Source organism: Myotis yumanensis, unplaced genomic scaffold (assembly GCF_028538775.1).
Source record: "Myotis yumanensis isolate MYYU_CA2020_CCGP unplaced genomic scaffold, mMyoYum1.0.hap1 SCAF_1, whole genome shotgun sequence".
Classification (NCBI taxonomy): domain Eukaryota; kingdom Metazoa; phylum Chordata; class Mammalia; order Chiroptera; family Vespertilionidae; genus Myotis; species Myotis yumanensis.
In genome coordinates this window covers 59,193,350-59,207,494 of record NW_027223752.1, presented here as the reverse complement: position 1 = coordinate 59,207,494, position 14,145 = coordinate 59,193,350, and the positions used below count along the sequence as shown (strand labels likewise).

At 37.9% G+C, this 14,145-nt stretch overlaps 1 protein-coding gene across 3 annotated transcripts in view; it reads right to left on the bottom strand.

The window, feature by feature from the left end:
• Positions 1-14,145, bottom strand: part of RFX7 (regulatory factor X7) — a 123,828-nt gene that overhangs the window by 21,549 nt on the left and 88,134 nt on the right. For all 3 annotated transcript variants that reach the window (XM_070422156.1, XM_070422137.1, XM_070422147.1), the window contains 2 exons: positions 13,593-13,675; positions 12,042-12,164 (listed from right to left, as the gene is read on the bottom strand). In XM_070422156.1, the coding sequence (XP_070278257.1) occupies positions 12,042-12,164; positions 13,593-13,675 (206 nt within the window). The remainder of the gene's footprint in view (positions 1-12,041; positions 12,165-13,592; positions 13,676-14,145) is intronic.

The following is a 14,145-nucleotide window of genomic DNA, read 5'->3' as shown; positions in this document are numbered from 1 at the left end:
AAAAGAGATAGAGAAAGACATAAACAAATGGAAGAATATACCATGTTCATGAATTGGTAGAATCAACATCATTAAAATGTCCATATTACCTCAAGTAATCTATAGATTCAATGCAATCCCTATTAAAATACCAATGGCATATTTCATAGACCTAGAACAAACTCTCCAAAAACTCATATGGGGGAAAAAAATCCGAGTAGCAGTAGCAATCTTGAGAAAGAAGAACAAATTTGGAGGGATCACAATACTAGATATCAAGCTATATTACAAAGCCACTGTTCTCAAAACTGCCTGGTACTGGCACAAGAACAGACATATAGACCAACGGGACAAAACAGAGAACCCAGAAATCAACCCAAGCCATTATGCTCAATTAATATTTGACAAAAGAGGCACGAGCATACAATGGAATCAAGAAAGTCTCTTCAATAAATGGTGCTGGGAAAATTGGAGAGATACACGCAAAACAATGAAAGTAGAATACCAACTTACACCATACACAAAAATAAACTCAAAATGGATACAGGACTTAAACGTAAGATGGGAAACCATAAAAATCTTAGTAGAATCCATAGGCAGCAAAATATCAAACATATGTTGTAGCAATATCTTTACTGATACAGCTCCTAGGACAATGGAAATTAAGGAGATAATAAACAAGTGGGACTACATCAAAATAAAAAGCTTCTTCACAGCAAAAGAAACCATCAAGAAAACAGCAAGAAAGCCCACTGCATGGGAGAACATATTTGCCAATGTGACATCTGATAAGGGTTTAATCTCCAAAATTTATAGGGAACTCATACAACTTAACAAAAGGAAGATTAATAATCTAATAAAAAATGGGCAAAGGACCTAAATAGACACTTCTTGAAAGTGGACATATAGAAGGCCAAGAGACATATGAAAAAATGCTAAGTCACTAATCATCTGAGAGATGCAAATTAAAACGAGGTACCATCTCACATCTGTCAGAATGGCTATCATCAACAAACAAGTGCTGGCGAGGATGTGGAGAAAAAGGAACCCTCGTACACTACTGATGGGAATGCAGACTGGTGCAGCCGCTGTGGAGAACAGTATGGAGTTTCCTCAAAAAACTAAAAATGGAACTCCCATTTGACCCAGTAATTCCACTTCTAGGAATATATCCCAAGAAACCAGAAACACCAATCATAAAGGACATATGCCCCCCTATGTTCATAGCAGCACAATTTACAACAGCTAAGATTTGGAAACAGCCTAAGTGCCCATCAGCAGATGAGTGGATTAAAAAACTATTGTATATCTGCACAATGGAATATTACACTGCTATAAAAAAGAAAGAACTATTAACCATTTGCAACAGCATGGATGGAACTGGAGAGCATTATGCTAAGCGAAATAAGCCAGTCAGAGAAGGATAAGTATCACATGATCTCACTCATTTGTGGAATATAATGAACAATATCAACTGATGAACAAGAAAAGATCCAGAGACATAGAAACACTGAACAGACCATCACACCTCACAGGGAAGGTAGGGGAGGGTGAAAGGGTGGGGGTAAGAGATCAACCAAAGGACTTGTATGCATGCATATAAGCATAACCAATGGACGAAGACAGTAGGGGGGTGAGGGCATGTGCTGAGGGGTGGGAGCAGCTGGGGAGAGGTCAATGGGGGAAAAAAGGAGACATATGTAATACTTTCAACAATAAAGAATTTAAATTTTAAAAAAATTTAAGATTTCACTGTTAGATATCATTTGAGAAAGAAAAGTACTGTGTATAGTCAACTGATATATAGATACTGTCTCAATGTAAACAATTTTTTTTTAGCAAAATCTCACTGTATCTAAGTTTTCAAATTTATTTAATTTGTTGTAATCACAAAAATGTGATCTGCATGATATACATTTTTTAATAAGTATTTAGCCTTCTTTTGTAGCCTAGTCCAAGGTAATTTTTTGGTAAATGTTTCAACAAATGTGCTTGAAAAAGATATATTCTCTATGTGTTAGGTGAAATGCCCAATATCTGCCCATTAATCAAGCATGCTTATTGAGTTTATTGGGTTATCTGTATGCACATTATTTTTTTTCCATTTTATTTACTGACCTTCTGTTTGCTCTTTTATTAGAAATGCTCTTTAATTTTTTAAAAAAAAGAACTCTGGAAATTAACCCAAGGCTTGCAGAAAACTAGGTAGTATTTATGCAAGGAAAATAGCTGGTTTTCAATAAAAATAGCTTTGTACCATTTTAACTTGCCCTAGGGATTCCCCCATTCTCCAGCAGTAGCATTGAAAAGTAATAGCCTGTATTTCTGGTTCAGCCTGGTGGCCACCAGAATAAACATAACACAGTTGTGGAGTGTTCTCAAAGCATTATCCCAAAGAACTTTCATTAGTAGTCTTTTGAGATGGATTCTATAGAAAACTCAACCTACAGAATGTTATTTGACCTGTCTTGGGAGCTTGCTGATTGTAAAATGCTTTCTCCCTTGCGGGTGGAAGGATGGGTTGGAGAAGTTGTTAGAAAAGAATTACAGCACGAGCCGCCTGTTTGGTTCAGTGGATAGAGTGGCAGCCTGTGGAATGAAGGGTCCCGGGTTCGATTCCAGTCAAGGGCACATCCCAGGGTTACAGGCTTGATCCCCAGTAGGGGGTGTGCACAAAGCAGCCGATGATGATTCTCTCTCATCACTGATGTTTCTATCTCTCTCTCTCCCTCTCTCTGTAATCAATAAAAATATATTTTTTTTAAAAAGAAAGAATTACAGGCAAGTGTCTTAACTTTTTAGCTGTGTAAGACAGTGAATAGTAGTCGAAACAAACAACAGACTAACCAAAAACTTAAAAGAAAAAGCTGGGAAATAAGATTTCCATGAAAGCTTTGAAAAACTTAGACACATTCCTGAGAATCTAGAAGGCCATGCACATGTAAACAGCTGTCGCATTTCAAGACCTGAGAACACTAAGCTCTCACCTCTGGCTAAACTTGATGCTCCCCAACAGCAGGATGTGAAGGCAAAGGAAAGGCTTTCAATTGATTAACTGTTTATAGTGCCCTCTACCCCCATAACCTTTGACAAAGCCTGGGAAATTTAATTGGTTCAAGGTGTTCAAGGAAATCTCCATCCAATCAATAGCTGCTCACTAAGCTAACCAAGTAGAGACTTCAATGGCCAGACAAAAAAATAAAAGAATTCATCACTAGCAAACCAATCCTACAGGAAATACTAGAGGCAGTTATTCAGGCTTAAATGACAGGACACCAAACAGTAACTCAAATCCACATGAACAAATAAAATAAACACCAGTAATGATAACTTCATAGGTAAATATAACAATACAGTTTAAATGTACTTTTTTCTTACAACCCCTTTACTCCTATCTGATCTAAGTGACTACTGCATAAAGCACCAAATATAAATCTGTGTTAATAAGTACACAATGCATAAAAATGAATGGGGATGGGGAAGAGAACAGAAATTAATACACACACACATACTTTTAAACACACACACATACATATTTTTAAAGTTAAGTTGGCATAATCCAAACTAGTTCTTTATAAATTAAGATGATAATTGTAATCTCCAGAACAACTATAGAAAATGATTTTTAAAATATACATAGTAGAAGAAACAAAAGAGTTAAAATGGTTCAATAGAAGATACCTATTTAACACAAAAGAAGTCAGAAATGGGCGAACTATGGAATAAAAAGAAACATAAGACATTTTATAGAAAACAAATAGCACAATGGCAAATGTAAATGAATTAAACTCCCCAATTAAAAGATAGGGATAGGCAGAATATATTTATAATAAAATATGATCAAAATATATGGGATTTGGGGGAATAAAAATATTTTGCCATTGTGGTGTTTGATACCAGACTTTGTAAATACACTAAAAAATAACTAACTTGTACAATTTACAAGTGAAAAAATAAACGAACAATCCCACTTTCCATTGCAACAAAAAAATTAAGATACTTAGGAATAAACTTAACCAAGGAGGTAAAAGACTTGTACACAGAAAACTACAGGACGTTGAAAAAAGAGATAGAGGAAGATATAAACAAGTGGTAGAATATACCATGTTCATGGATTGGTGGAATTAACATCATTACAATTTCCATACTACCCAAAGCAATCTATAGATTCAATGCAATCCCTATTAAATTACCAATGACATATTTCACAGATCTAGAACAAATACTCCAAACATTTATTTGGAACCCAAGGAGACCCTGAATAGCCGCAGCAATCTTGAGAAAGAAGAACAAAGTTGGAGGGATCACAATACCAGATATCAAGTAATAACACAAAGCCACTATAATCAAAACAGCCTGGTATTGGCACAAGAATAGGCATATAGTTCAATAGAACAGACAGAGACCCCAGAAATCAACCCAAGCCATTACACTCTAATATTTGACAAAGGAAGCACGAGCATACAATGGAGTCAAGACAGTCTCTTCAATAATTGGTGCTGGTAAAATTGGACAGATATATGCAAAAAAAAAAAAAAAAAAATGAAACTAAACCACCAACTTATACCATAACACAAAAAAACCCTCAAAATGGACAAAATACTTAAATGTAAGTCATGAAACCATAAAAATCCTAGAAGAAACCATAGGCAACAAAATCTCAGACATCGCTCGCAGCAATATATTTGCGGATACATCTCCTAGGTCAGTGGTCGGCAAACTGCGGCTCTCGAGCCACATGCAGCTCTTTGGCCCCTTGAGTGTGGCTCTTCCACAAAATACCGACCTCTACGCATGAGCCACGAAGTTTCAATTGCACTGTACATGCATGCCCGCTCGTGACATTTTGTGGAAGAGCCACACTCAAGGGGCCAAAGAGCCACATGTGGCTTGCGAGCCGCAGTTTGCCGACCACTGACCTAGGTCAAAGGCAACTAAGGAGAAAATAAACAAATGGGACTACATCAAAATAAAAAGCGTCTGCACAGCAAAAGAAATCATCAACAAAACAACAAGAAAGCCCACTGCATGGGAGAACACATTTGGCAATGATACATCTGATAAAGGGTTAGTATCCAAAATATATAAGGAACTCATACAACTTAATAAAAGGAAGACAAACAATTCAATTACAAAATGGGCAAAGGACCTAAATAGACACTTCTCCAACGGGGACATACAGATGGCAAAGAGACACATGAAAAAATGCTCAAGGTCACTGATCATTAGAGAGATGCAAATTAAAACGACAATGAGGTACCACCTCACACCTGTCTGAATGGCTACCATCAACAAATCAACAAATGACAAATGCTGGATGTGGAAAAAAAGGAACCCTTATACACTTCTGGTGGGAATGCAGACTGGTGCAGCCACTGTGGAAAATAGTATGGAGTTTCCTCAAAAAACTAAATATGGAACTGCCATTTGACCCAGCAATCCCACTTCCAGGAATATATCCTAAGAAACCGGAAATACCAATCAGAAAGAAAGTATGTACTCCTATGTTCAAAGCAGCACAATTTACAATGGCTAAGATCTAGAAACAGCCGAGTGCCCATCAGTAGATGAGTGGATAAAAAAGCTGTGGTACATTTACACCATGGGATATTATGCAGCAGTAAAAAAGAAAGATCTTTTACCCTTTGAGACAGCATGGCGGGACCTGGAGAGTATTATGCTAAGTGAAATAAGTCAGTCAGAGAAAGACAAGTATCACAAGATCTCACTCATATGTGGAATCTAAGTAACAAAATAAACTGATGAACAAAACAGACCCAGAAGCATAGAAGCATGGAACAGATTTTGAATCTCAGAGGGAATAGGTGGGTGGGAAGAGATTAACCAAAGAACTTGTATGCATATATGCATAACCATGGACACAGACAATAGGGAAGTTGAGGTCTAGAGTGGGGGCAGGCTATAAGGGTACAATGGGTGAAAAAAGGGGACATATGTAATACTTTCAACAATAAAGATTTTTTTAAAAAAGTGAATATTATAATATGTGATTTATATTTCAAGATAAAATCTAAAAAGCAAAACTAATATTTATAGTTTTGTCTATCTGTAAATAATTGCCTTAATCTATGACATGTAATAAACTGAGATTTTTATCAATACATAATTTGAATCATATTCTTTAAGACTGTGAAGTGGAAGTGACTCATTTGCTGGCAAATTTGTGGGGGACTAAAATTGATCACTTTTAGTTTAGTTTTTCCTAAACTTTATACAGATGCTATAATATTAAATAATATATTTTACATTTGAGAAATTTATAAATTATACACATATGCTTAGGCCTGATTTAGATTTTAAATAGGTATAAACAGTTACATGTCATTTAAGTCATGAAATGTTCACTATTTTAAAGCTCTTAAAACAAACATGTTTCTAGAATCTATTTCTACCTTTGAGGATGTCCTAAGAGTTTAATTTACATTGATTAACAGAACAGAAAATACAAACTTAGGTTGTAAGCACAAAAATATCACACATACAAAATTAATGATTACACATCACTGAAAACTTAAAACAATCGTATTCATTAAAACATTAAACAGATTAAGAAAAAAAGGATTGGAGAGAGAACAGTTGTGCCAGGAAAGACTAGAGCCAAAGTTGTCAAGTTTACAAATCTGAACATTTGTGATTCTATCCAGAATGAAAGCAAACAGATTTTCAAGAATGTTCAAACAGGTTATATATTACTTAATAAGAAATCCATTTAAGATTAATGCTTGTGTTTCTCCATCATGCAGCAAGAGTGTGGTTGCTACTGCCTCTGTTGCTATGTGTTTGCATACCCCAGAGTTTCTAATAGGTTCATTCCATTCCACCAGCTTCTTCTATTGGTCAGATTTCAAGACCATGGACAATTTTAGATTAAACCTTTAGAAACATAATAATGTAAACTGCCTAAAAATAATGATACAAATGATAAAAAATAAAAGAATGGGCAAATACACACACACACACACACACACACACACACACACCCAGGATGGGGCAAAAGTAGGTTCACAGTTTTTCTTATGGAAAATAATACAATAATTAATAAATAATACAAGAATAAATTCTGTTTTGTGTACTCACAACTGTGAACCTACTCTTGCCCCACCCTATATATTCTGTATATAAGACTAGAACTAAGACAAAGGATGTAACAGATAAAGAAGATATTCAGTTTATGAGAGACTAATATATGTAATGCTATACTAATACATTTGAAAATCTGAATTAATTCCAGGAAAAACAAATGACCAAAATTGACTAATGAAGTATAAATCTAACTAGAAGAACACTACAAAAATTTTTGAAGAATTACCTCAAACTTAGACTCCAGGCCTAGATGGTTTTATAGGTGAGTTCTTTAAAACTTTTAAGAATAAGTCCCATTTGTAAACACTGTTCCAGAGTACAGAAAATTAGGGAGTTTCAATTCATATATGAAGCTGGTCTAACCCTGATATCAAAACCTGACAAAGCACAAAAAATGAAAATTACACACTAATTTCCCTCATGGGTAGAGATACAAAGATCCTACATAATATACTTGAAAACAGGAACTAAAAGAATACTAAAAGATTACAAATCTTGATATGAACAGGACAATCATTCTAGTGAATAAAAGAAGGGTTCACATTGGGGACTATCTTTTTATAATATACTAGAGGCCCGGTGCACAAAAATTTGTGCACCTGGGGGGGGGGGGGGGGGTCCCCCAGCCCGGCCTGTGCCCTCTCACAGTCTGGGACCCCTCGGGAGATAACGACCTGCTGGCTTAGGCCTGCTCCCGGGTGGCAGAGGGCAGGCCCAATCCCTACGTGCAGCCCCTGGTCAGGCTCAGAGCAGGGCCAATTGGGGAGTTGGGGCACCACCCCGTCATGCACAGAGCAGGGCGGATCGGGAAGTTGCAATGCCACCCTCAGTCACTTTCAGGGTAGACTGATTGGGGGGTTGGGGCACCGCCCCCTGTTACACTCAAGGCAGGGTCAATGGGAAGGTTGCGGCGCCACCCCCTGTCACTCACAGAGCAGGGCCAATCAGGGGGTTGGGACGCTGCCCCCTGTCACTAACAGAGCAGGGTCCATCAGGGGGGTTGGGGCGCTGCCCCCTGTCACTCACAGAGCAGGGCCCATCAGGGGGTTGAGGAGCTCCCCGCTGTCACTCACAGAGTAGGGCCGATAGGGGAGCTGGGACACCGCCCCCCGTCACACAGAGCAGGGCGGATCAAGGGGTTGGGGCGCTGCACCCTGTCACACTCAGGGCAGGGCCAATGGGGAGGTTATGGCTCTACCCTGTCACACACAGAGCAAGGCCCGTGGAGGGGGATTGGGGCGCCACACTCTATTACCCACAGAACAGGGCCGATCAGGGGGTTGGGGCGCCACCACTGTTACACTCAGGGCAGGGCCGATGGAGAGGTTATGGTTCTACCCTGTCACACACAGAGCAGGGCCGATCAGGGGGTTGGTGCGCTGCACCCTGTCACACACAGAGCTGCAGGGTGATCGGGGGATTGGGGAGCTCCCCCCCTATCAGGCACAGAGCAGGGCTGATCAGGAGATTTGGGCGCTGCCCCCTGTCACGCTGATCCCGGTGCCAGGAGCCTCGCTGCTCCGCTGATCCCAGTGCCGGGAGCCTTGCTGCTCCGCTGATCCCAGTGCCGGGAGCCTTGCTGCTCCGCTGATCCCAGTGCCGGGAGCCTCGCTGCTCCGCTGATCCCGGTGCTGGGAGGCATATTACCCTTTTACTATATAGAATAGAGGCCTGGTGCATGGGTGGGGGCCGGCTGGTTTGCCCTGAAGGGTGTCCTGGATCAGGGTGGGGGTTCCCACTGGGGTGCCTGGCCAGGCTGGCTGAGGGGCTGAGGGCTGTTTTCCCGCTGGCAGTTGACTAAAAGCTCCCAACTGCTCTTTCTTTTCTTTTTTTTTTTTTTTTATTCTGGGCTAGCTTTAGCTCTGAGGCCTCACTGCTGAAAACATGGATACAATGTTGCAGTCCGGGGCTGACTGAAAGCCGGTTTTGTTTAGCTTCTTATTTGCAACATAGTAATAGTTGCTTAGAGTTGCAGTTGAGAGGCCGGCAAGTGAGGCAGGGAACGTTGGAGTCTGCAGTTCCTGGAGGAAGCAAGTCTCCCTGCTTGCTTCAGTGCATGGCTGCTGGCCACCATCTTGGCTGACAGTTAATTTGCATAAGGATACGCTGATTAGCCAATGGGAAGGGTAGCGGTTGTACGCCAATTACCATGTTTCTCTTTTATTAGTGTAGATCATATCATGAGGTTAAAGAAGAAGCACCACATAACAATGTCAATAGATACTCAAAAAGCATTTGATGAATTTTAATATTCATGTCTCATAAATTAAAGTCTTAGTCAACTAGAAATGATACATATTTAACATCAAAGAACTGTAAGAGCAAATGATGCCTAACACTGCTATTATTTAAAATCAGAAGGAAAATCTATTAAATGTAATAAAGAGAATGAGGAAGATATACAGAATAAACTCTGCCCAGAAGAGTCAAAAGAACTGAAAAATTAAGATTAAGCGAAGTTCAGTAAATATAAAATTTGCAACATAAATAACAGAACTCTATAGATATCCTATAAACCAAAACAAACCAATAGGAAAATATATTTTTCATAATATAAATAACATAAGTAAAATGTAAAAATTAACAAGGAATATATTTAAGAAAAAATAAGTGAACCTGATTGAAGGAAAAAAGCCTCAAAGTTTACTAAAGGGCGTAAGAAAGATTTAAGTTAAGAAATATAGTCCTACATTATCTTCTATTTTTCAGTTTTACTATTAAGAAGTTCAATGCTATAACCAATGGACACAAGACACTGGGGGGGGGGGGGAGGGCATGTGTTGGGGGGTAGGGGAGGCTGGGGAAGGTCAATGGGGAAAAAAAGGAGACATATGTACTACTATTTGTAATACTTTGAATAATAAAATAAAATTAAAAAAAGAAAAACAAAACAAAACAAAACAAAACAATTCAATGCTAGCCTGCCTGGCATGGCTCAGTGGTTGAGTGTCGACCTATGAACCAGGAGGTCAGGGTTTGATTCCTGGTCTGGGCACATGCCCAGGTTGTGGGCTCGATCCCCGGTGTGGGACATGCAGGAGGCAGCCAATCAATCATTCTCTCTCATCATTGATGTTTCTAGCTCTTTCTCCCTATCTGAAAAAAAAAATATATATATATGAAATATAGTCCTAGCTGTAAAGGTAATTTTTCTGAAATAAATTTTCACATAATTCCTTTGATGTTTCCTTTTTTAAAGTAAAAAAAAAAAAAAAAAAGATTCCAAACTTCATATGAAAAAAATTGGTGTGAAAATTAAAAATTAGTGTAAAAACCAAGGAAATTTTTGAAAAAGAGGAATAATGATGGAAGACTGATCCTACTAGCCTTTAAAAAAATAAATAGCTAAAATACTTAAAAATGGTATGGTACTAAAATAGAATGACAAATGCAAAGGAAGATAATTCAGTCCAGGAGATTATAGTAAGGTATGAGTTATATTATAGATTAGTGTTAAAAGAAAAATAAATTCAATAAATAAAGTTTGGATAATTAGTTAACCATTCAGAAAAAATTAAAATGAGTCCATTATCTTTTGGCATTTACCAAAATAAATACTAGATGGACTAAAGGGTTGTATGTAAAAAATGAAATAAATATCTAGGAAAAATGCATGTGAGTATTTAGCTACTAATGGCATGAGAAGTTGTAAGCATAACAATGAATGGTACAAGCTGTAAAAAAGAGTAGACAGATCAAACTACTTATAAAAAATTAAAATTAAATAATAAATAGCAATCCTAAAAATTTATATTTTAATAGTTAATATTCTTAATATATAAAGGTTCTTGCTAAACTAGCACCCCAATTCTGATAATCTATATTAAATTATAGGGTCAGGAATGTTCACTGCAATGTTATTTGCAACTGTTCCTCCATTCAGAGAATTGTGTATATAGTGGAGACAAATTTAAACAATAGCAAGAATATATACATGAAGAAAAGGTGTTAGAAAAAAATAAAAATAAGTAAACCAAAATGTTTATTTTTAGGTAGTGAGATTACTGATGCTGGTTTTCTTTTTTATACATTTACTAGAGGCCCAGTGCACAAAATTCATGCACAGGGGTGGGGTGGGGGGAGTCCCCTCAGCCCAGCCTGCACTCTCTCCAATCCGGGATACCTTGCCTGGCGGCCTGATCACCCGTAACTCCCCCCCCCACCCCCCCCCACTGCTGGCCTGGTCGCCTCTCAATGCCCCCCTGCTTGCCTGGTTGCCCCCAACTGCCCTCCCCCCTCCCCGCCCACCCATGCCGGCCTGGTTGCCCCACAGAGCCTGCTGTTTGGTCATTTGGTCGCCCCTCACTGCCCCCCCTGCCGGCCTGGTCGCTCCACACAGCCTGCTGAAAGCTTGAAGGTTCAATTCCTGGTCAAGGGCACGTACCTGGGTTGCAGGTTCAATACCTGGCCCCGGTTGGGGCACATGCATGAGGCAACCAATAGATGTGTCTCTCTCACATCAATGTCTCTCTCTCCCACTCTCTCTAAAAATCAATTTAAAAAATGTCCTCAGGTGAGGATTAACAAAAAAATTAAAAACACATAAAAGGTCTGGGTTTATAAAATTTGTAAATAAAAAAAACACATTTTAGTTTTTCCATATGCACTGACTTTTTTTACTGCCTTCCACTTTCCTTCTAACTCTAGACATACCCCTCCTGTTATCTTTAAGAATTCTACAGAAACGCTTTTATTCAGCAATCCCATGCCACTGTCCCTTAACCTCAAATAGGCCTCCAGTCATCTAGATGAACTCTAGAGAAATCCTTTTATTTAGTAATCCTGTCCTTTGTTCATATGCCACCAGAGAAATTTAGAGATGGAAGGAATATCAGCGATTTATAAGTTAAACTCTATATACCACTGTGATATTCACCAATGATAAATCATTGTAGCCAACTAGAGTACTTAAGCTCTTTAATACATCACCATGCCTGACGCATATACATAATACTTACTTGTACTCATCATAGACTTCCTGTTTGGGCAGTGAAGTCTCAGGATGTTCCTCTAGAGTATTTCGAATCCAGAAAAAGGCATGCTTTTGTTGTGCCCGACTAGATGACATGGCATTCTGATCACTAATCATAAAACAAAAACACGTTTTAGCCAAACTAGATAGTAATTCATTGAGAATTTTTGAGATAATGTTCCACTAAATAATTGTGTGTAAACACACTACAAATGACCAAACCTAACTCAGGACATGCAGGGGATGCCCAGCTATCTATATATAAGTCATCCTCCTGTGGTTGTGGACCATTTTCTGTAGCTAGTGTTGGACTAAAGTTAATATCCTGTCCACTTCACCATTTTTAAAGTGGCACAGGTGATGGAGCATTGGCAACATGAAGTATTTGTTTTGGCCAAAATTATCTCTAATTGGATAGTTGCTCACTTACTTGCCTGTTTATTTGCATAAACTTACAAATCATCAAACTTTTAAAACAGAAGTTGTGGAAGCAATTGTTTACTTCCTATCTGCTTAGCATTCTCAAGTAACTACCCTGAAGTCTTACTAAAGCCCTCTATGCTCCAGAATATAACTCACACCAGAGTGATCTTAAAAGGACAAATATCCCCTACATTCCTTCCTATAACTAGGTCCCCTCTCCAGGCTAGCACCACCACTAAATATTGTAAGTTTTCATTATATGGCAGTGTATTTATAAACTAATTTCATGAAATGAACACCTAGGATAGATTAAGCTCCTCTATTGATTCTGACATCCATCTCAGCTAACTATAACAATTTATTTAATTCTAAAGAAGATACTGCGCAATTTTCTAGGACAGAAAATAATTAAAATAGTTATAAAATTTGGTCCAAGGAAAATGAGGTACAAGCAACAAAGTTTTCATTCCTTTTATTTTTACACACAATTTTAGAGTAACAGAATTTTCTTTGTATAAATTATGTGAATAAAATTAATTCTGAGAAATATTTTAAAAAGGGTATAGGAACTTTAAGAACAGAATGCATGAACCACCAACGACTCTAAATTTTCTAGATGTAACAATATTTTTATATGAAAATATAGTAATACCCCCACACACTTAAAACATCTTACATTTATCAGAAATTCATGCTTCCTATAGGCAATTCATTTTTTTCTTTTTAATATTCTGTGATATGCTCACCTGACAGTACCTAAAAAATTCTTACAGTTACTTTATTGCTCACAAACTTATATATTTATTCTTTGGTATTCTTTTCAATTTTCACAATCCCTATGTACTGCATAAAAATTGTAATCTATTTATAAAACACAACCAAAACTGCATTTCACAGCATTTACCCAGGAACACAAATGAATTAGCAAAAACGGTAAGTAAACACTTAACCAAATATGATCCAGAACTAAAAAGATCAACTGTTTGCCACTCTGCTTTCTGATGATTTTAGGAATAGTGTAAACAATGACAACCAAAACACACACCCACACCACACTTACACCTCAAGGATGTCCTGTAAATACTGTAGGTTAGGCAAAGACAAGCAGACATACCTTTTCTCTCCATTGCTGAGACCAGAAGGCAGCTGAAGGTAGAGGTAGAGTTTCTCTAGGTCTGTAAACTTCTCAACTTCTTGCTGTTTACAAAGGATTGAAAAGAAAGATCATTTTAAAACACTGTTTCTCTCTTAAAATTTATTAACATCTCTTTAAAAATAAAATACTATCTAAATTTAAACCAGATTGAATGAATCACCTGCCACAGAAAACAAAATCTAGTCTTTTTTTTCCTCATCATTAAAATAATACAGTTAAGATGTTGGATAGGTTTATTGCATGTAAAAAGTAAGAGAAAATGGAACTTTCCTATTAATGCTCATACTCTAGGTCAGCGGTTCTCAACCTGTGGGTCGCGACCCCTTTGGCGGTCGAACGACCCTTTCACAGGGGTCGCCTAAGACCATCCTGCATATCAGATATTTACATTACGATTCATAACAGTAGAACATTACAGTTATGAAGTAGCAACGAAAATAATTTTATGATTGGGTCACAACATAAGGAGCTGTATTTAAAGGGCCAGAGGTTGAGAACCACTGCTCTAGGT